Genomic DNA, 23,305 nt, shown 5'->3' on the forward strand with positions numbered 1-23,305 from the left:
TGTCATCTGAATCCTCAAGAGAAACAACATCCCCTGCAGAAATGAACAAGACAATGAAAACTGACTCCTCTCATATCCCAAGGAATTAAACCTACAGAAACATACAGCAAAATTGTCAATAAACAATGATGCCCTTCTTTCTTGCCCAGCAGTTTGAATGTTTCTTCTAGACTTTAAGACCATTTCAAACAAAATAAACAAGTAAAGGGACAAAATTTTACTTTGTTTCTTACAGTTATTTCTTTTTTCAAAGCTGTTAATTGGTTTCAGTAAGTGGTTAAATGTTTAAAAAGGAACACTGCAGAAATGTTTCATGAAATATTTTCTGCACATTTGTTTGCATGCCCCTTAACTTCCATAAAATTCTTCTGTCCAAAGCACAACATATCTAGTTTTCTAGGAGTCTTTTATCAATTTAGCCATGTAAAAGCTAAAGGAGCTCTCTCTAAACACAGATTGAGGGCTAGTCTACAGCAAATGAAGTGAGTATCACCATGGACAGATTCCTTCTACCCTGAAAGAGATATCTAAGACAGGTCAGATGAAGTGCTGTAGATGTGCAAGTTACTGCTTTAAAGCAGACAAGTGTGTACTAGTGGTTTAAAGACCCTGGCCAAGCTTTGGATGACTGGTCATCTTGATCACAGCACACTAGTGAGGAAGTAAAAGACTGCAGCTATCTACTTGCTGAGGATTTTTACCCACCCCGGTCTGAAGTCACTCTTGTTTAAATGAAGAACAAGTTGGGCTCCTGTCTATGTGGCACAATTAATAGTTGAACCCTCACCATACAAAAAACAAAAAACAAAACAAAACAAAACAAAAAACACAAAAAACCAACAAAAAAAACGACAAAAAAAACCCCTAAAAAAACAAACAAAAAAAACCCCCAAAAAAGCTAAAATGTTCCCATGTATGGAAACACCCAGCTTAACAGTCACACTCAGGCCCAGCACTGGTAGTCAGGTTTAGGCCTTGGTTTTTACTGGCAAACGCAATTGTACATCTCTCAGCCAATGCATGAGTGCAAATCTGGGCTTTAATATATTCCAGCAGCACAGCCTGGAAATACATGCATCAGAAATCTGGATGCAGGCTCTCACTAGAAACAGGTAAAAATTAAAAACTCTATACTGCTTAAATATAGTATAAATGGAGATGTTTCACAGCCAAGAATCCAGACTGTGTTCCAAATCAGTGTCTGTCATCTGGATCTTAAAGGCAGCTGACTTTTTTTTCTGCTTTGAATCACCCCAATTCCATCGTCTATCTAAAGAGCATGCTTAGATTCTCTGAAAATCAAGATCCCAGTGTGCCTTGACATAGTGAATCCTCACAACATCAAAACCAGCCTTTGTGTCCCATCAGGACCCATTAGATTTGTGCCACGAGCACAGCAGAACGCTGGTTTCTTTTGTGCCCTCTATTAAATACCCTCTTCACTCATATTAAAAGCATGCTGATAGAGGAAAGATGGGCAAAAATGCTGTCATATGCATCCTGCTGGATGCTACTCATGGAAGGACAGCCATCATTCTAGCACTGCAAGAGCCGACCGGAGCGACAGTGGCAGAGGCATTTGGGGGAGGCTGGGAGATTTTCAAGGGGGGGAAAAAAATTAATTTCAAACCGAAGCCAGCCAGCCAGCCGAAGCGAGGGGAGGAGCCCGGTATGGGCTTGGCTCCTGCCTGGGCCGAGCCTGGCAGCGCGGCAGCGCTTGGCAAAGTGGCAGCCGGCTCCGGCGGCCGCTCGGCCCCGAGGCCAGCGCGGCTGCGGGCCCCGGGGGCCGGGGGGCGCTCGGGTCGGCTCTCGGCGGGCCGGGCCAGCCCAGAGCCCAGCCCAGGCTGTCCCACCGCCGGGGCAGAGAGGGGACGCCCGGGCCGGGCTCCTGCCGCCCGCTGCCGCGCCGGAGGGCGGCGGAGCAGCGGCTCCGTCCAGGCGCTTCCGGGCGCGCCGGGCGGCGGGGGAAGGAGGAGAAGAAGGAGGAGGAGGAGGAGGAGGAGGAAGGGAGGTGTGGGTGGAGGGGAGGGGAGGGAAGGAGGGGTGGAGGGAGGCCGGCTTTTTTAGGAGGGAGACCCTCCTTCGCGGCCGCCCGCTCGCAGCCATGGCTTTGAAGGAGGCGGGCGGCAGCATCCTGCCCATCAGCGACATGGTATCGGGGCCGTCGGGCTCGCCGTTCCCCGAGGTGGTGGAGCTGAACGTGGGGGGCCAGGTGTACGTGACGAGGCACTCCACGCTGCTCAGCGTCCCGGACAGCACGCTGGCCACCATGTTCTCCCCGTGCCGGGGCGGCCCGGCGGCGGCCCGCCAGCTGCCCAGGGACAGCCGGGCGCGCTTCTTCATCGACCGCGACGGCTTCCTCTTCAGGTACGTGCTGGATTACCTGCGGGACAAGCAGCTGGCGCTGCCCGAGCACTTCCCCGAGAAGGAACGGCTCCTGCGGGAGGCCGAGTACTTCCAGCTGGGCGACCTGGTGAAGCTGCTGTCGCCCAAGGTCACCAAGCAGAGCTCGCTCAACGACGAGGGCTGCCAGAGCGACCTGGAGGACAGCAACTCGCAGGGCAGCAGCGACCGGCTTCAGCGGGCGGCGCTGGACAAGCGCTCGGGCTTCCTCACCGTGGGCTACCGCGGCTCCTACACCACGGTGCGGGACAACCAGGCGGACGCCAAGTTCCGCCGCGTCGCCCGCATCATGGTGTGCGGTAGGATCGCCCTGGCCAAGGAGGTCTTCGGAGAGACCCTCAACGAGAGCCGTGACCCCGACCGGCCCCCCGAGAAGTACACCTCCCGCTTCTACCTCAAATTCACCTACCTGGAGCAAGCTTTCGACCGGCTCTCCGAGGCGGGCTTCCACATGGTGGCTTGCAACTCCACGGGCACCGCCGCCTTCATCAACCAGTACAGGGACGACAAGATCTGGAGCAGCTACACAGAGTACATCTTCTTCAGTAAGTGCTGCCCGCGCCCCGGTGTCGTGCCCCTCGCCCTCGTCCCGGCGGGTGCCCCTCAAGTACAGCTGCACCCTCAGGGCAGTCGCTGTACCAGAGCAACACGTAGCTGCAGAGAAATGGGGGCTGCCCCGTTTCCCCTCACTCCGCTCTGTCAGCGCCGTAGCTCAGATTTAATTTTGTGCTTTGTCGGGGCGGGACAGGACTGCCTAAATTGCCCCGTCCGGAGCACGGCGTGGGAGCATTTCCCCACGCGCACTCCTTGGGGCAGCCTGGGCTGATCCCGCCTTTCAGTGCCGAGAGGCAGTGTCGGGGTGTCCCGGGGGAAGGGTCACTGGTTAGGGATCGGGGGGCTGCGACCTCGGGGGTGTGTGTTCCTGCCCGTCCGGGCGGGCGCGGCTCCGGCGCGGAGCGCTGCGGTGCTCCCGCCGGCGAGGCGACGCGGACATCCCCGAGCAAGGAAGGGCTTTAATATTTTATCGCTGCGTTTCCTTCAAGTGAGCGCACTGCGCCTGGGCACGGTCCCCGTGAGGGAAGGGGCAGCGAGGGCACAGCCAACTTCCCAAGGAGCAAGAAAGAGTCTGGCTCCAAGGTGGACGAAAATTGGAAAAGAGGAATTAACCACTCCACAGCTCCTAAGCAACTTCGCTGGTTGGCTGTGGGTAGCCTTAGAGGTTTCGGGTCACTCGCAGATAGGAAAACCGCGCGATGACGAATGAGTTTCAGTCTGGCAAAGTATGTAGTGCTATGTAGGGCACTGGCTGAGCAGCGGGTTCGGGTCATGAAACTGCAGCTGGATCGACAACACCATCCCCTGGCAGAGATTTGTCTTCGAAAGGCAGAGGCAGCCTTAAACACTACAGATGTGTTTTAGAGTCGAGCGAGCCGGCAGAAGAGAGATGTGTTTTGCATTCACTTCTTTCTTCTCCTGCCTCTGTGCGGTCTCTCGCTCCCTGAGCAAAGAAGGGATGAATTGGCAGAGCATCTGCCTGCCTCCCTGGTGAGGTGGGAGATGCAGCCTCTCACTAACTTCACTGGTTAGGCAGCTGAACAGAAGCAACTTGTGTGCGCTGCGAAACTGGGCTTAGGGACGGTGTTTGACAGAGGAGGGAAATGTGAATGGTTTTGTGCTGGGAGGAGAGATACATTAGTTTATATTGCTCTGTACTGTATAAGTGGTGACTTCCATTTGCTGAGCAGACTTGAGTACTCAGATCAATCTTTGAAACTGGATTGAAACAGTTTTTGAAGATTAATTGCATAACTTACCACTGGTCATATTTCAATGGGATATGTGAAAACTGAGCTCTAGAGGAGCTTCACATTCTCCTGGGTGGAATTCTGTCAAGTATTTTACATGATTATTAAACCTTCTTTCTCAGAAAATTTGACTTAATTATTTGCTAAATAATAAAATTTCCTTGAAATAGTATGTACTGTTTGCTTATAAATAGATTTGTAGGTGCATAATTTTTTTCATGTGCATTTGTGATGCTCATAATGTCTTGGTTATTTTTTTGTGTGTATGTTACAATGAGGTTGCTGTATAGAACAGTCCTCTAGTTCACATCAGTGTTCCAAATTAATCCCCAGTGTAATACCACTGATTTATTTGGAATAATGCCAGGGATGAACTGGATGTTGTGTGTCATGATTTTTGTTTTGGTTTTTAGTCTTCAAGCTTCTGATGTGAAAAGTAAAATAGTTAATTACTTAAATTGATACAGTTAACTGAAAATTTATGGTTTTACTTAATTTTTCAGGTGGGAGTTATGTTTTGTTTTACTTCTGAATGCAAAAAAATGGCTAATACAGAAACAGGCTGAAAAGATGTTGGGCATTTTTTAATTTTGGTTGCTTGTTATGCATTTAGAATCTTTTTTGTATAATGACTTTATACGTTATTTTATGCTCAGATACATTTCTCTGAAATGTAGCAAGATGGACAGAACACTAAAGAATATCAACAAAATGGGAAGAGAAACAGGTGAAACAGTGTCTGAAGTAATGCTTTAGTTTTTTTGTTGTCTTTTTTTTTTTAGTCTGACTAGATGTCCAGTTGATGGTGGCTGTTGATAAAACAGCACTTTATAATAATAATAATAATAATAATAATATGCTCTGGGTGGATTGCATGTGTGCTGCTGCCTTGCCTGACAGCTGCACAAGAATCCAGCAAAGGGAGAGCGAGCCTTGGAAGCCTTGTGCTCTGCACCAAGAGTGGCAAGAGGGATCAGGGCTACTGGCTCTCAGCTCTCCAACAGCCTTGGCTAGGGCCATGTTCTTTCTCATGAGCAGAGAGAGCTTCGTACACAAGAAGAAGAGCAGTTGCTTTTCAATTCATCCCTTACCAAATGTGCCCATGAACCCTGAAGAAGAAGCAGTTTGAGGTGGAAAGTTGCTGATTTCAAGTGCTCTCATGTCCAGCCCTGGATTGTGTTTTAGAGGCAAAAAAATACCAAGACAAAAGACTTTAGGGAGCCTATTCCAGTTTTGGACATTGTCTGAGACTTAATTTGGTGCTAGTGAAGAAGAAACCCTGTTTTATATCCCACTGGAAAAAGCTGTGCCTGCATTTGCATTTGTTATTCACAGCATGAGCATCTGCAACCAACAGCAACTGTATTATTTGTTGGTCTGTAAGTCCATAGCAGTTACGTAAACTTATTTTTCACCATTTCTCCTGAGGACTGTGGACAATTCTGTTTCCTAGTAATGGTAGATAGTAAAGTGATTGGAAACATACATGAGGACATTCATTCTGTCTTTTTTCTGAGGCCATAAGTAGCTGAATGAATTTCTCCCCAAGAGCTACTGAAGAAAGACAAAGGTTTTATCTGTGGTTTGTGAAACATACTTCAGGTCTGTTTCTAGGATCTTTCAAACTTTGGTAGGTTTTTTGAGTTGAAATGATCATCTATCACTTTTCTAAAAAAATGGAAATTGCTTTATATTCTTAAATACTCTGGAAGATTAAATTCATCTGGGATACTGCATATGCATTTAACTCATTTATGAACTGTTTAATATCTAGGGATAGATGCAGACTAATTCTAATTGAGGAACCAGAGTTATTTGACACTGCTTTCCAGGAGATAACACTTCAGCCTTTGGCCATGTGTCATGACAAATGCAAAACCAGATTTCCTTCTTAGTATGTATAAATCCTATTAAAAAAATTAAGTTCTTTGCCCCTAGTGGTGTTTGAGCTGTCATGTATGCAATGACAGATTAATTTGTCTACACAGTTAGTACATGGCCAGAATTTAGCCTGTACCTTGCATTGGTGGCTCAGTTTTGGAAAGTGCTCATAGATCTGTTCCACATGTCCATTACAAATTCTGTCTCTGTCTCTTAATGGTCAGTTAAAGGAGTAAACTTCTATATGGTAGTGAAAAGGCTCCATCAGAGAGTACCACAAACTGAGGTTTTTTTGGCTCCATGCTATTAATACTCACCTTAGTACACATGAGGATGAGTAGCATGAAGTGCATATGCAGTTTGGGAAGGATGCTCAAACTCTTCTGCTGCTTAGTTCTACACTGCCATAGAGGATGACAGATTAATTAATTACCTATTTATATACAGTAGGTTATGGCCATCACAAAAGTTGCTTCTAACTGGAGACAGGAGACCTTGCTTCTTCCTGTGGCTGCAAACACTGCAACATGTTTTCAGTTAGTGTACATCTTTGTGAGAAAAGGGTGAAATTTACATGTTTAATGTTTTTTGAGGGCATTTTTTTTTTGGTGGTTCATGGTATCTCTCAGTGCTGCTGTGTAATGCAAGATTGCCTGTGCATGCTATTACTAGTTTTTTTTCTTCTGCAGAATCTAATTAGTCCTAATGGATTTTGCTTTTAACATCTGCTATGCAATGTGACTTAGGGGTGTTGAGAGTATTGTGCTCAGCTGAAAGTTTACTGTGCTGAACTGACATCTTTATTATAAGAAGAATACAGTACTGTTTCCTGAAAATGTTGACATGCTTTCTATGTTGGTACTCCTGTTTCACATATGACAGTTTCTGTTTTCCTTTTCTCTTGTTTTTGTTTTATAACAGGTGACATTAGCATGGATTTATGATGCTTATTTTCCACTTGAAGTCACAGCACTTTGAGATTACATTGGCTGCTGTGGAAATTGTCGTAAACAAGTGATAATAATTTTGTATTCAGATGGGGAATAAGCAGTTGGAAGAAATGAATTTTTAGGAGGCAATATGGTGTTTTGAAAAAAAAAACCAACCAAACTCAAACAAAATGATAGCAGAAATCCCCCCCCCCAAAAAAAACCTCCGCCCAACAGCAACTGTGAAACCTAACCAACATTGATTGTGTCATTGCATGTAAAATACTTTGAGGGGTTGTAAGTGCCAGATCCAGTTCAGCATCCCACTGGGGTAGCGAGGGGTTGGTGGGTTGGCAGGTAACCCTAAACTGCTCTTTTGAGGGCAGAGTGGTGTGAGATCCATCCTGCAGATGGTTGCTGTGACCATGGCAAGCTCTTCTTCATCCATCACTGCACCTTTGGTGGAGTTTTTTTAATCTGGAATAAATATATGTAAGACATTGAGGAGAAAAAGGAGACCAAGGAAGTTACATCTCTGTGACTCATGGAGATAAATTGGGACAAGTTACTTTGAACCTGAACCAGAGCATCAAAGATTAGAGTACAAATTTTGAGTGGGGTGGGGTGATGTGAAGGATTAAATCAGTATCACAGGCACAGTGTAGAAAAGCTTCAGATTTCTAACAGTTTAAAGATTTACAGTGTTGTTTCTGACAGCAAAGCCCTTTAAAGAGCGATTTTGTAGGCAGTCCTTTGACTTTGGAAAACTGGTGCAGAACTTTATGATGTTCTGTTTTATAATTTCAGCTCAACTCTTAATAGAGCTTAAAATTAAGTAAATAATAGACTGCTTCTTATCTTGTCATTCTTCCGAAATATGGGTTCCTGAATGCAAAGGGATGAATCAAAGTGTTCAGTCATAATTAATAATATAAGAATATTACTCTTATGCTTCCACTTCATATAATATGTGATAATCTAGTCTGAAACTGGTGTTCTGATGTTTGTCATAATTTCAACCAATAGATTTTATCTCAGAAGTATTTTAAAATATGAGATTATAAAGAACTTTGAACAGATTTGACTTTCTAATAAGAAATGAAAATAATCTGAATTCCTCTACAGCTGATAAAAAGACACTGCTGCAGTGAAAAACTATGCCAGGAACCTCTTGATGTTTTTTTACACTTCCTTCAAAATATGCATAACTCAATACAATGATTTGTGATCACGTTTTATCTATTGTCTCCAGTTTCTGGTCTTACTACAGTAAAATCATATTTTAAGTACTGTGGAGCCTTTAAATATTCAGAGCTGAGTGTTGAAAATGTTGTGTGGTATTTTAAAAACAGAACTAGGGATTAACTAAGAAAATCAACTATCCTGAATATTATATACCAGGATCAATGCTAGATAAAGAATAAGCAAGAATTGATGGAAGCAGCTGTTATTTCTGATGTCAGGAAATGGAAACACATGGGTTTTGATATTATCCCAGACTGGTATTTCTTGTGGATTACTTGGGGGAAAAAGTGGCAGTGTTAGAAAAGCTGACTTTGCTGGATCAGTAATATTTTGCAAGAGAACCACTTCTTGGTGTCAGATCATTTCATAGATTTTCAAGGATTTATGACAGTAGTTGCTGGGAAATGTTTATTTTTTCACAGTAAGATGAGCAAATCATATTTTATTTTTTCTTTAGTGTCAACACAAAATTCAACTTATCTACTGTTCAAGCACAGAAGTTATACATACAAAAGCTTTATTTTAATATTGTTCCAGGCAGATGATTTAAAATTAAAACATTACTGCTAATAAAATATATTTTGCAATGTTTGCCTTCTCAGTATGATATGACTGGTATTTCACTATGGCTGGCCTTCTTTGTAGCAAATACCACATTTGTTACACTGTGGTGAGAATTTGTGTGGCAAACAAAAATTCTCTGAGATTTGTACCATGAATTTGTTCATTGATTGTCACATTATCCCCTTTCTTGCCATAGTTCCACACACAGGTGTCCAGAAATTAAGAACTGCTCAGCTGTCTCAGAGGTCAGAAGTAAGATCCTGTGGGTGTGAGGAGGGAAGAGTGTGAGGAAAGGTCCTCTGCTTGGTCCAGCTGCACAGCAGCATGGCCTGCACAAAGCGGCCAGAAGGAATTGCTCGTGTTCTGGTGTGTCACCAGTTTAAGGACCAGCTCGGAATGCCCAGCTGGGTCAAGAAGGAAAGAGCACAGGGTGGTGTGCATCCATCTCACCCTGCTGGGGTCCTGAGCAGCTCGAGACTGCTGTGGTGCTTAGTGGAGCTTGCAGCCAGCTCAGCATTGTCCTGCATTGTCTCAGCAACTCAGCAGGTCCTGGCTGTCGCACGCTGCAGGAGAGGTGAACGCTGCAGCCCTGCTCTGCATTTGCTCCCAGATTTTTCTTCAGATTTTCTTCCTCCAATTTTGGAGTACTTTACTGTAAGAAGTTTGTTACAGAGTTAAGCTGCCTGTGGTGCATTTGCAGGGCTTTTTCACACTACACACTGCTTATTTGGTTGGTGGTTATTTGACTATGACTGAAAAAAGTTGGGAGGCTCTATACCAGCTAAGATTCTAACCTAACAAACTGATGTTATTTTTATATCCAAGAATGATTTTGTTTCACTTTTCCTTACAAGACATGTTTTTTTTCCTAAAGCATGTGGAGTACTAATGCCACTCAAATCATAGCTCTTTTATAAACCAAGCCACTGGAAGGCCAGTGGAAAATCCTTAAAAAAAATTACTAGGCAAATTCCATTTTGCTTTAGCAAATCAAATGCTTCATGATGGATTTCCTGTGGAGGTTGTTCACTCCAGCTTGATCAAACTGCATGTTCTTTTTCAGAAGAAGTAATTTATACTCTACTTAAAATTCATATATTGAATAAATGTTAGAAGAAAAAAGTCCTATGTGTAAAATATCATTCTCAGCAGAATTTGAGTACTTTCATTTAAATGTTTTGTATTTTTATTTTTTTTTATTTTTAAGCCAGTAATTGCACATTTAGCTTTTACCTCATATAAATTCAGGAATATTAAGAGAATTAATTCCTTTTTGTTTTTTTTTTCTTTGACCTAAATAGAACTAATCATATATATAAAGACCAACAGTGTGTGAAACTGAGAATAATCAAGTTCCATTCAAAATTGCAACTTCACTGGGACTGAAGCAACAAATAGCCTTGTGCTAGTCCCTCACATGAAATTCAAGGTGAAATTCAAATTACACGAGTGGTAATTTGGTTTTGTAACTATTTCTAATATACAAAATCGTGCCAGGAGTTAGGCAGTGATGGTTTGTAATTTTTAGGCAACTTTAAAAACTGATGCCATTCCATTTTGGTTGCATTTTATAAGATTGTGGTAGCTACACTTACAAAGCATGTTGCATTTTGTCAGTGTACGGAAGACAAACTAAAGGGTGCATCTTGTTGCAAGGTACAATTGCATTCGTATCATCACAGCTCTAAATATTTTGAGGATTTCACCAGTAAAAATCACAGTGGTGTTAACGAGCTTCATGACTCTAGCAGCAAGATGAATTCAATGCTCTAAAAACTTTTATGCAAATACTATTTCTTTGTGAGGTTTCTTGTATGTTGTCTTTCCCAGGGTTGCTCAGAAGAGGAGCTGTGCCTTCTGGGATGTGGAACAGTGTGTTTGCCTATTCCTTGTGCAGTGGGGTCTGCCTGGCCTTAAGCTGAGTTACAGCTGGTGCAATGATTCCTTCATCAATATCTTGCAGCTGAGAGCAGCTGGGTCAAAATGTAGTTGTGCCCTTTCTCATTGTTCCTAACATGCCTGAACGCTGTGGCAGAGGCTCTGAGCAGGAGGTGCAGAGACAGGGGCTGCAGCCTCTGGGGAATGCCACTGCCTCTGGGTTGGCTTTGCACTGCTCCAGTCACGTACCCTGTGCCTGACCTGCTTTCTGTCCCAATGACATGCACTTAGCAAAAAAATAAACCTAGAGTAGCTTATTGAATAAAAAACAATAGTACTTTCTTTTGAAGAGAATCCTACAACTCTTTAAAAAAATACTGTGAATAACTCAATGCAGAGACAGCAATTCAGTTACAAGTACAGCTGCCCATGGCACCTAGTGCACTGAAATAGGTATTCTGCACACCTCTTCAGGGATAGAAGGTGTGGGCTGGGAAACTGAGGGGAAAAATCAACATCATCATTGACTTTTATAAATGAAAGTAAAGATTCCAAGTCTTTGCTTAGCATCCATTCAGTTGTATTTAATAATTATAGAGATGTTCTCTTTGCATTAGCAGAAAGATATTATGTGGAAACTAAGTCAGTATATTCTGTTTTTTGCATAAGCGAACAATAACCTTCAGATGCATTTGTGTCCTCTCTTTCATGCCTGCTGGGTTTTACCCTTTGGTAAGATTAACAAATATTCCCAAAGAGAGAAGTACTAGTGCTCAGGGACTCTTGTCACATTTTGTTATAAACACTCTCCTGCAACTTAAGTTAGTAGTGAAATTCTTCTGTATTTTAATTAATGTAGAGGTTCTTTCAAGGATTACAACTATGTCAGTGTATTCCACAGAAGTTAATGGAAGTGTACTATCATTCCAAAAGCTTTGTATCAGTGAGTATTTTATATATGTCACAGGGAGATCTGTGAAACTCTTTATTTAATGATAGGAGCAAAAAGGCCCAGTATTGCATATATTCATGATTATATAAATATTTTTTCTCCAAAAGGGTTACTTTCATAACCTCTTACTAACAGTTTAATTGAGATTCCCCCTCTTTTGTTACTCAAATCATCATTTAAACCACCATACTTGCAAAACTATGAGAGTAATGACAAATGTCCAGTTTGTGTATACAGAAGTACTCTCTAACACTCTTGTTCTTAATCCAAGCTTTTTCATTCTCATTGAAACTCATGAATACAAAATAATATGAAAATCAACTACAGAAGGGCTGGAAGGCAGATAAAATAAATCAGTAAAATTGAGTGCCAACAATTTAATTAGTGTAATGTGTAGATAATACAGTGGAGAAAGATTAAAACTAAACAACACTTTTTGCTAGATTTTCTTAGCAAACACATTTTCTTTCCCTTTCTTCTCACAGTCACCCTTTTATAGGCAGTCACTTGCCAGTATTGTTCTTTTCAGACAGCTGTTACTATTTCTGTTGTTAATGCCTACTGTGGCTTTTGAGCAGTTCTGAAACAAAGCAGAGGCATGGCTACTCTTGCCTTTCCATCTATTTTTGTCTCTTTCCAGTGTTGGATAATATAAATATCACTCATTCTATCCTTCTAAAAATACCATTATAGAGCTTTATACAAATGCTGATCAATATTGCTGAAGCTACTTGGACTTCAGAGGGAAAAAAGAAAGAACAAAGTAATTTAGCTATTTATGATGCACGATAGAATGGGACTGTTGTTCAAGCAAGGTTGTTTCTGTCCTTTTTTAATTTCAAAATTTTGGCATCAAATCTCACACCTGCCTTTCTGCTTGACTTACCGTTGAAGTACCCCTTCTCTGGAGAAGAACTATGTGTAGTTAAACCTTCTCATATTTAAAGAGTAAAACAAAACTCTGTGAGGAATGGAGCTAAGTATATTGTAATTAGCAATCCTGCTTGGATTTTTTACTTTCCCAGGACCCACAGATTTCAGTTTTCTGTTACCAATCTCTTAGAAAGCTGTGCTTGTTTACCTATCTTAATGTTGTCATAGCTTGCAAATATAAATTTCTCATCTTCACACTGTCAGTTTGTTTCTGGGGATATACAGGAAGTGAAGATAACCTCTCTAAATCTTAGAGAGAGAGAGAGACACAGTCTATGTGGTTTTGTTCCCCCTAAAACATATGAAGTAGCAGATAATTACATCCTTTGGCTTCAAAATAACCCTATAATTCTTCAGGGTAGAAGGGAAAAACTTCTCAGAAGTGTTTGTTATTTAGATGCTTGAGGATTATTGGAATTTTTGAAGTTTTACCTCATAACCTGCTAAGTTTATATCTTCATGTGACTTTTAGCTCTCTAGTAGTTCAGCCTGCAGTCATAACAGCACTTACATTTTTATTCCTCTGCTTTCAGTATTTATTTTTCCCACCTGTAGTTAAGGTAGTTTGGTGTCTAAATTTGTGGAATTATACCCCTAAATAATTGCATCTGTGATCACATTTAATTACAGGAAGCAGAATGTGCTCGTGGCAGAGGAGATTAGGTTAAATGCTCTCTCTCTAATCAGTTCCCCAGCTACTGTCTCCTGGCAGTGCTTCCTTCCTAAATCCCATTTCTAGGGATGCCATGAATAAAAACCGCGTGGCTGTGCAAGTCCATGTTCCAGAAGATGGTTTTGCTTTTCTGGTTTGAGGGATCTGACATGGGCTTAGGAGCTAGGCTGAACACTGGTCACCCTTGCCAAAAGCATGTGTGGGGCTCGTGGTGCTTTTGGGTGGTCTTGGCAAGGTGGGTGTAAGGCCATGGGGAGCTGGAGGGTGTCTGTGCTGCTACCTTGGGCTCTGCCATCCCCAGGGGAGACAGCTGGAATAGGTCCTGGGCAGGCTGGGGAAACCCAGTGGGGCTAGTACAGCCCTGGGGGTGTCCCATGGGTGTATATATATAATTTATATATGTTTCCCATGTCTGCCCTCTGTGAATACCAGCAAATAAGTCAAGAGCTGCATCCTCCAATGACCTCTGGCCAGGCACCATAGTCACAGATGTGCTGATGTGCTTCAGTGCCAGAGCACTGAGTCAGGGTGGGGCATTCCACAATTAAAAACTTGTTATACCTCAAAATACATGAGAAATAACTCCTTGAGTTATTTTTATGCATGAAAACCAAAGGATTCTTGGTCAAAGGCACCAGTAAGACTAGAGTTGCATCTAACTAATATTTATGCAGTGTTATGGCACACCGTTTGTGTTCCTGCAACCATGCTGCTGAAGCAGCTTAAATTCAATAGTAACCTCAAAGTTAATACAGTTAATCTGAATATTCTTTATTTGTCTGCGAAGTATGGAGGGACAAAAGCAGTTGTTTTAAGCAATAAGTAATCTGAAATTTAAAAAAATGGAAAAAAATATTTGCTTTTTAGACTATGGCAATTTTTTTCATTTATAATTAATATTAATGATGTATGCAAGACTTTTTATATTGTCACACATGATGCATAAAAGTACAAAGAAACCTGGAGTGGTTGCTTGGCTGCATTTTCTGAACACAGAAAAAATATTCTGAACATTGAGAAGACATCCTTTGTTTTTAAAAAATATTTTAATACATGATTTTGAAATCAGGATTATCCTCTGTCATCATAGATTACTAGCAAAAATACTTAACCATTTTAATGAACCATGTAATGAATCACATTTGAGAATATTGCAAGACTAAAATTGACCTCCAAATCAATGCTTTCAATCTTGAATGTATTTTCAGAAAATCCAGTCAAGTTCAGTGAAAATTTCCATCTGCACTTTGAATACCAGGCAAGCAGCAGGGATAGAAAAATTTGAATTTAGACTGCTGGTTTGGAAAATTTAGTTTTTCTTATCACCTCCATGACTGGCAATAAACCACACTTATTTCTTTCCTTCCATATCCTGCAGTTATAGCGTAGGTTTAGCAATCCAGAAATTGGCATTTTATTGAAATTCACCTTGCTTTCTAACAGTGGTTAGCTCTTACTCATTAATTTGCTCAATTGGGTCAGTTTGTAACAGGGAAAGCAATGCTAGTAAAAGCTATTTATTATCAAGCAGTCATGTAGCAAGACTATTGCAAATTACTAGACAATTACTGCTGGTCCAGAGCATGTTGCCATAATTTGAATTCAAAAAGGTATATGGTTTTAGACTGTGGATCAGGATCAAGTGTTAAACGTTACATATGGCAGGCACATAAAACTCAGCCTTCAAGCTTCCTAATGGACTTAAAAGTTCCTTGACAAAAGGCAAAGCATTTCCTCCATTAAGGAGGTGTTGGACAGCCTGTGCAGTGATGCTGTGCATGTTGTCTGTCCTTTGAAGCTTTTAGGATTTGTCTGGATCAAGCCCTGCTAGCCTGATCCAACCTCATAACTGACTGTGCTTTTGAGCAGGAGGTTGGACTGCTCCTAAGTTATCTTCTGGTTCTCTTCTCTTCTCTGATGTGATTTACATTGACATTGGCTATTTGAAAACACTTCTCAGAAAAGGGCAAGTGAACTGCTGCAGGTAAATTAGGTAGATGCTAGAAAGCTATAAATTCTGATTATTCTCAAAGTCATAAACTTCAAAGCTTTAGCTTTATGTTGTCTTTTTACTTACATCACTGTGTCCTATTAGAATGGAAATAATTGCTTCAGGATAAAGTTTCTTGTAGGACTTTCTGGCCCAAATTCAAAGCCATAGAATTTTAAATATGCTACAGTTAAGAAAGTATCTGCAAAAGTAATCAAACTACTTATTGGATAACACTGCTGTTATTGATCATATGTTGCTTGAAGAAAGAACTATCACAAATTTAGAAAATCACCACTGTTTCAAATAATATTTATTGTCATTTTTTGGAGAGATTCTGGTGCTATCTCTCATAAAGGTGACAGACTGCCTTGGATTTCTTTGGGTTTCTCTCCATTTTGATAGTTTTAACCAGTGTTGAGTTCCTTTATTGTGTTATATTTTTTTGCTGCTGATTTTTGGCTTCTGTATTTTTCCCCTAGTATAGCTTGAATCAATTTATGTAGCAACCGCAAAAATGCTGAAGAGAATTATTTTGGTAGCCTTTTTTACTATTAAAAATAATAGTAAAGGAAATATGAACTATATGGAGTTACTTTTTACCAGTACACTGCAGAATGGATGCATAGTGTAAACACAAGGTAATTAATTATTAGGATATTTCAACAGTTTACATTTTTTCCTTCTTGAAATTTTAATGTAAGAATGGAACATGAGGCGCTAATAACTAGGATTATAAAAAAAGTTGGATATTCCTCTTGCTTTTCCCACATTACTGAAAAGATTGCTGAAGTGATGTAGCTGAAAGTTCTTTGTGCTGTTAAAAATTCCCTTATGACAACAAACTAAAAAATAATATTGTTTGCTTTGACTGACACCCAATAGTTAAATATAGATACATGATAATAGAAAAGCAGCATAATAAAAAGATCCTAAGTAAGTTCTTGTGTCAGTTGCAGGTTGTCAAAACACTCAATATTAGTGAAATTGTGTCAGTTATGCTTAGTAATGTGTTTTCTTCTCCAAAGTTATTCTTCTAGGTGGGGCATATGGTTTTAAGGTACAGTGTATTTCTATCACTATTTATTGCAATGGAGGTATTGGGCAGGTTGGTACAGATACTCCTGTTATGAGCTCACCTACATCCACTTAGAGAACATCTGGATGTCTTGATGGTGACAGCTAGTCTGTCCCTCTGTGTCTTCATTAAATATGAATCAAAACTTAAGTGACATGGTATTCAAAATCCTTAGGGTTGTGTTAACTTTCAGTCATTGATATAGCTTGTATTCTAAAGAGGGTTTTATTCAGGATGATATGGAATATCTGCACCAGCAATATGTAAAACTCTCTTGCTGCAGTTCTGGAAAGAAGTCAGCAACAGTGTTAATCAAGTATTTAAAATTCTTGATCATAACAGCAGTAATATAGAGATTACAACAAGATGTAGAAATACTAAATAATATAAAGGTGTTTATAATCACTGGTCTTTATGAAGCCTTTGCAACTTGTGTAAATTTATCCTGTCTATGCTCCATTGGCTCATGTCATGTGTACTTAACTTCATCTGTGCAAAGATGGTCTGAGTGAAACAGGTCAAATCCTTTGCATGTTCATTGAACAATTGTAGGTAATTTCACAGGACATAAAACTAGGGAAACTGGGGCTGCGTGGAAAGAAATGTTTGGAAGACAAGAGAATATCTTCAGCTAGTACACAAAGTGGCAAAATCCAAAAATTTCTGATTTTCTGGTCTTGCAGATTGCTATGTTGCAATGCTTTCCATGTAACATGATCTAGAGAATCGAGTCTTGAACTGTAAATTTGCAGCAAAATATGTGTCAATTAAGAAAAGGCTCTTTTCTACCAAGAGATTCCCACCGTTAAATACTGTAGCATTTCAGTTTCACAGAGTTACACCAAATGAGGCTGCTGGGACTAAGGGCTCTGCTGAGTTTGTCTGACATGATGCAGTACCATCTAACGGAATCCATTGCAGCCTATCAGGTCAGGAATTTTCCTGAAAAGGGAGGGCTTCTGTGCTTTACCATAACGTGGAATGATGAATGTTATGAATATCATGAATTGATATTCAAAATTCATGGAAGTCAATAGAATTTCATCTGCCTTTTTGTAAACACTCTTTATATTTTTTCCCTATTTTTCCTCTTTCTTTGTTATATTGATTTTCCACACTAGATGGCAGTGCCTTAGCACTAGTGCATGACAGGGGAATTGATTTAATTTATCCAGGGGGGAAAAAATCCTTCTGTTTCATGTTTCCTTCTACATACATAGCTTAAAGAATTGCAGGTGGGAGACTGGATTTTGATGAGCCACATATGGATGGGCAAAGAAAAATGCAATTTTTTTTTTCCTTTTTCTTTGTACAAATGGAAGTCTATTCAAGCTGATCGAACCAGGCTTGCCTTGGCTGGATGTGAGATGAACTGGGGCTGTCTTTCAATGCCATCCCCAAGGAATTGCATTCATAGAAACTTCAAGTGAAAAGCTGTATTGAGTTAGAGCTGAGAGTGCAGCCAGACTCTGAGCAGATTGCCTCACAGTTTTAAGCCATATGTTGTCTATACTGAGAAATCAGTGAGAGAAAACACAGCTTCTTTCTCTTTCCAAGAAAACCAAGTGCTGGAGGGGTGGTGGTGGAAAGCTGGGAGGTGCTAGGGTGCACCTAGATACTGCTGTTTTAGTGCTGGAAAACTGCTGGGGCTCATAATTCCACCTATGAACTGGGATGCAATCCTGGATTGTGTGTTAGTTGAAAGACTGGAAGTTTGCTGACTTGTAGTATTTTAACTAAAAGGTTGTTGGAATGAGGATTGAGGGACACCATATTTAGAAACAAATGGGCTCTGGAAGAGTAAATGTGGCAGAAATGTGAAGGCTAAAAGCTGGAAGTTAGTAGTTGTAGTTCAATTTCAAATTAGTAAATAATGTTCAAAATTTATGGATGGGGTCCATGAAAACAGAGGGTTATTAAAGCAAGCAGCTGTCTCTATTGTTCGTATTTTCAACCTTCTTGAAAGAAAATCTCCAGTTAATGCCCTGAAAAGAGGGGACAGAAGTTTTTAAAACAATAAATACCAAGAGATTCTGCAGTGAAGACAAAAGAAATAGACATATCATTATCAGGAGAAATTAAATACTTTACAATACAAGTGTAGGAAAAAAAAAGACACCTGACATAAGGTTGACTGACTTTATGAGGAATAGATGAGAGAAAGAAAGAAGGTATAAAAGCACTTGAAAAAATCCCAAAAAATTAGAAAGTCAAGAGTTGTCAAAGACATTTTCCTTTTGTAAAATTTATGAAGACTATTCTCATTGTATGGTTTGTTCAAAAATAAGATGGCTTCAAGTTTCTGTCCAATTTATACTTCACAAAGGAAAATTTGATGCAATACCTTCACCTTTTTCATTGGAGTTAAACATCTAAAAATCTGGAAGGCTCTTGCCTGAGGCTGGGAAGCATAGTGCCATGAATACATTTTCTTAAAGAAAATTTAGCTTAACTTGGTGGCTCCTGGGACCTCACTGCATGCATTTTCTGCCTTATTTATTCAGTTGTTTGTTTTTTTTTGCTACATCCCTCCTGAATGAGCTGGATAAAGCCAAATTGAAATACAGGAAAACAAATTCTCTCTTACTTTTTTACTGGATCTGCCATAGCTGAAATTTCATTAATATTGCTGGAAGGAAGGCAGGCCAAATAGATGTTTTTCTGTCTTCTACTGCAGCATTCACAGAAACTGAATATTTTTTCAAAATATGCACCTATTTTCTTTCATTTTTTACATATCACAGAAAGTGATAGTCCTGTCTATAATTTATTACGTAACTCTGTCAGAGCAAAAAGATGCAGATGGCTTACTATAAAAATGCAATTCAAATTATATTTGATAGTACTGCTTAGATGATTCCTTGCTAGTTAGGGGAAGAAACAAATGGTTCTAAGTTGGAATTTGGTGCAGAAAAATGAGCTATAGTCTTGGGGCAGTTATGTGGGAGGTGGAAGTTTCCAGTTCTTTAAATCAGAGAGAACAAATTATTGAATATAGACTTCCCACCTCCCAGATGAGTTTTCTAACTGACAGGTTAGATTGTCAAGGGATGTACCTATTATTTTTTTGCAACAGGGATTTTTTTCTTTCTAAATTTGAATATCAATATCTTCTCTCAGAGATTTTCATATAACAGAAACTTGCCCTCCAATTAGGCCTCTTCACATCAGTAGAAAGAATGATACAGAGTTTGAGAAAAAAATACTTACATGGACAGTATTATGCAGAAATTTGAACTTGGGGATGTTACTTGTTCATTGTTTTTGTGTTTTGTCATGGTTGGTTCTCTTTCACCTTGTGGTGGATGGTAAAACTGGAACTGGCCCTTGGTACAAGGAATTTCACTCTTCCAAAGTACTCAGTTTTCAAGACTGGATTATAGAGAGTATTCAGAGGCAGGGAGGCCCACTGGATTCCTGTAGCCATTCTGTAGCCATTTTTCCCTTCATTTTTAATCATCCATGCCCAGCACTTTGCAAAACAGAAGGAACCTTTTTTTGTTTTGTTTTGTTTTGCTTGTTTTTTCTGTTCCTGCAAGCTGAGAGAAGTTCACTCCAATAGAAGATTTTTATCTTGCTCATGTGTTCTGATTGAATCTGAAGAGCACATGAATGCCAGGATACTTCAAACCACCCAAATGATTTGTCTTTATTCATATTCATGATTTAATTGAAAGCAGGAGGTTTGTCTTCAAGAACTGGATTTTGTAAGCATAAGGATTACCCTTGTTTGTTAAATGTAAACACTTCTGATTAAAACTTTATTTCCTAAAAAATCATTGTGCTCTTCTAGATTGTTTTCTTGGGTTTACTCTGGCTGTGTTCCTGTAAAATAAATCCAAACAGAATGCCAACTTTGTCCAGTGCTGATAATCAGGCATTCACAAAGAAAACATTCAAGATGTTCTCTTTAGCTAGTGCTGCTTAGGGGTTTATACTGCTGCTTCCGCTTCCCACTCTTTCGTTGGCCTCCTTCTGAATCTAAAAATCTACCTTCACCGCAGGAACAAGAGCTTTGCAACCCCTGCCAAATTAATGTTAGCACTTCTCATTGCAGCTTTTATGCCATCCCTGTGATCAGGCTTTGTAGATTGCACTTGAGTTACTCCATCCATTGCCTGGAAGATATCCTTCTGACTCAGTGGACTTTGGAGAAGCATCTTAATCATAATCTTAATCAATTTTGAATGGCTTTGCTTGTCAGACACTCTTGCAAAATACTCATTAAGTACTCCTGCTGTCTTCCTGATTTTTGCCTCCTCTCTCTTACTTGGACATATACAGCTTCTTTTCTTCTCTTGCCATTACCAAAGGATTTGCATTGGAAGTGACCTTAATGAGCAGGGATACCTTTCATTAGACCAGATTACTCCAAGTCCCATCCAGTCTGGTCTTGAACACTTCCAGGGGTGGGGAATCCACAACTTCTCTGGACAGCCTGTTCCAATGCCTCACCATCCACACAGTGAAAACGTTCTCCTCAATATCTCATTCTTTTCTAAATCTACCTTATTTTACTTTAAAGCCATTTCCTAAGTACTCTCATTACATGTTCTTGTAGAAAGTTCCTCTCCAGCTTTCCTGCAGGTTACCTTGAGGTACTAGAAGGGGAGTTCTCCCTGGAGCCTTCTCTTCTCCAGGCTGTACAGCCCAAACTTTCTCAGCCTGTCCTTCTACAAGAGATGCACCAGTCCTGTGATCAGCTTGGTTCTGGACTTGTCCCAAAGGGCAATAAAGCCACTAATATCTCATTTGATGAGACACTTAAAAGGGCTTTACGTATTCTGACTTAGATGCATGGGAGAAACACCAACGAGATACTCTCAAGAGGTCAAAACAACAAAAAAAGCTTTTAATGGCAACTTAGAAAATCAGAGAACTTTGGCAAAAGCTTTTGAGCAATGTTCAATCAACTTAAAACATTCCACAGAACATTAGATTAGCCCATTAAGCTTAGCAAACTTCAAGCCCATCTGACTTTAGATTTCTCAAAATGTTACTCAAAATTCTGAGAAGAGGTAGTTAGAAAAAAGCAAAAGACAGAAAAGGTACAGAAAAGAACAAACATTAACTACCACTTATGATTCCAGTTGTGTTCAATTGATAGAAATTCCAAGAGGAGGGAGGATCAAGATGTACAGGATGAGGTTGGCTTTCTGAGTTGTAAATGTGCACTGCTGTGTCATGTTGGTCATACTCCTCTTCAGAGGCTTATAAATTAATTCATTATTCTTTCGATTGTGAAACTGTTTTTCTTTTACATTTCTGTTTTGGGGATTTTTGTGTGCATTTTGGTGGTTTTGTTACTGTTAATTAAAAAATTTCTGTTTCTTTATACAATTTCTTCTGACTGGAATACATTGTTCTACCAGCAGTTGAAGACTGTGGGATTTTTGCATTTAGTCCACTCTACACATTTTATTTCATTTGTAGAAAAATTAAAACCTTTAGAAGACATCAGCTTTCGTTGTTTCTTAATGGTCTTTGTTTTCTCATTTCCATCATGCCCCACATATGGAAAACAGCTGGTTCTCTTGTTAGCATTCCTTAACTGTTACTTCCTACAGTCACATGCTGGTTTAAATAAATGCAAGTTCTTTGGGTGGCACAATAGAAACAAGTGATTGGTATTTTCTTTATAAAATGTTATGCTTCATTCTTTTTCTCTCAATTCATATTTTTTAGTAGGGGCTGAATTACATAATTTCACTGTTTATGCTGTCTTAATTTATTGCATTTATGAATAAAATTCTACAGCATACTCAGAATTATTTACTACTTTTGTTTGCTGCTGTAGATACAAATCCTCAGTCCATCTAGAAAAACTGAGTTGTTTGCTAGAGAGAAGGTTCAGATTCAACTGGAGAAGTGATAAACTTAGTCTGCAGAGTTCTGTGACTACATTCTGCAGGGGGCTCTACAACAATAGCCAGATTAGCATTTTTCACGCTGTCATTTCAGCTGCTCTGGGTTGTTCACAGTCAGTACCTTGGTCAGCAGCCTCTGCAGGTCCCTCGCTGATGCATAAGGATCCTTCTCATCAGATGCAGCCACTTCTCTAGAAAATTCAAAAGGGAGATTATGGGCAGCAAGATACCCTGAGATGTCCAAGTTCCCACCAACCCAGCTCTCTGGTGAATGTTTTCCTGCTGTACAGGCAGATGTCTGCACCAGCTAAGTCAAGGCAAGTTTGGCCCTCTAGTTTCTCATGCAGGCTGTGGCTACTATTGAAATCTGTGTAGGGGTCTTTTTTGTTTATTTAGCAAATGCCTATTTCCTTCAGATATGGAGCAGTTATGTCACTTTTTTGGTGTGGAGACCTGAGGATTGACATGGCATACTACTCAAAAGTTGGTGCATGTGGTAAGTTGTGGCTGGCCTTGCAGTGCACAAGTAATAAAGTTCTTTGCCTTTTTATTTCTTAAGGCAAACACACATACAAAAAGTAGGCAAATTATTAAATAGCAGCTAATAAGATATTGAACTCTAATTTTTTCCATTTTTTGGGGTTTTTTTGCAGTTTTTAAACTTTCTGTCTCATTTCAGAAAGTCACCAGAATTTAAGTGTTCTGTCTAATGACTGGAGCAAAGGTACTGAGGTAGATGTCCTTCCCACTGTTAGAGGCAATAATTTACAAAACTGAAATGTAATAACATTTGTGCTAATATTGCTACATCCTTATGTAGTGAATTTTTTATCTTTAAAAAAGTTTCTAATAAGTAAAAGGGAAATGGCCAATTTTACTCAAATTGAAAGTTTTCCTATTAAAAGAATTTTAAAAGCTTAAATATCTATTGGCAATTTCTATTACTTATATTGTGTCCTGTGGACTTGATTTTCCAGTTTAGGTATGTAATTTTAGCATTGCTTCATTGTCATTTTAGCTTTGTGAAATTTTATATTGAAGCAAGTGTTTATAGAAAATACTGTTCTCTACAAAGATGACAAGAGAATCTTGAAGCATTAAAATTCA

At 40.0% G+C, this 23,305-nt stretch overlaps 1 protein-coding gene across 1 annotated transcript in view; it reads left to right on the top strand.

Moving 5' to 3' along the window:
- The first annotated feature begins 2,038 nt into the window (after positions 1-2,038).
- KCTD8 (potassium channel tetramerization domain containing 8) overlaps positions 2,039-23,305 on the top strand; it is a 91,402-nt gene continuing 70,135 nt past the window's right edge. The window contains exon 1 of the mRNA XM_064418289.1: positions 2,039-2,948. Coding sequence (XP_064274359.1) covers positions 2,105-2,948 — 844 coding nt within the window. The 5' untranslated portion in view covers positions 2,039-2,104. The remainder of the gene's footprint in view (positions 2,949-23,305) is intronic.

The sequence above is a fragment of the Passer domesticus genome, chromosome 4 (genome assembly GCF_036417665.1).
Source record: "Passer domesticus isolate bPasDom1 chromosome 4, bPasDom1.hap1, whole genome shotgun sequence".
Taxonomy (NCBI): Eukaryota; Metazoa; Chordata; class Aves; order Passeriformes; family Passeridae; genus Passer; species Passer domesticus.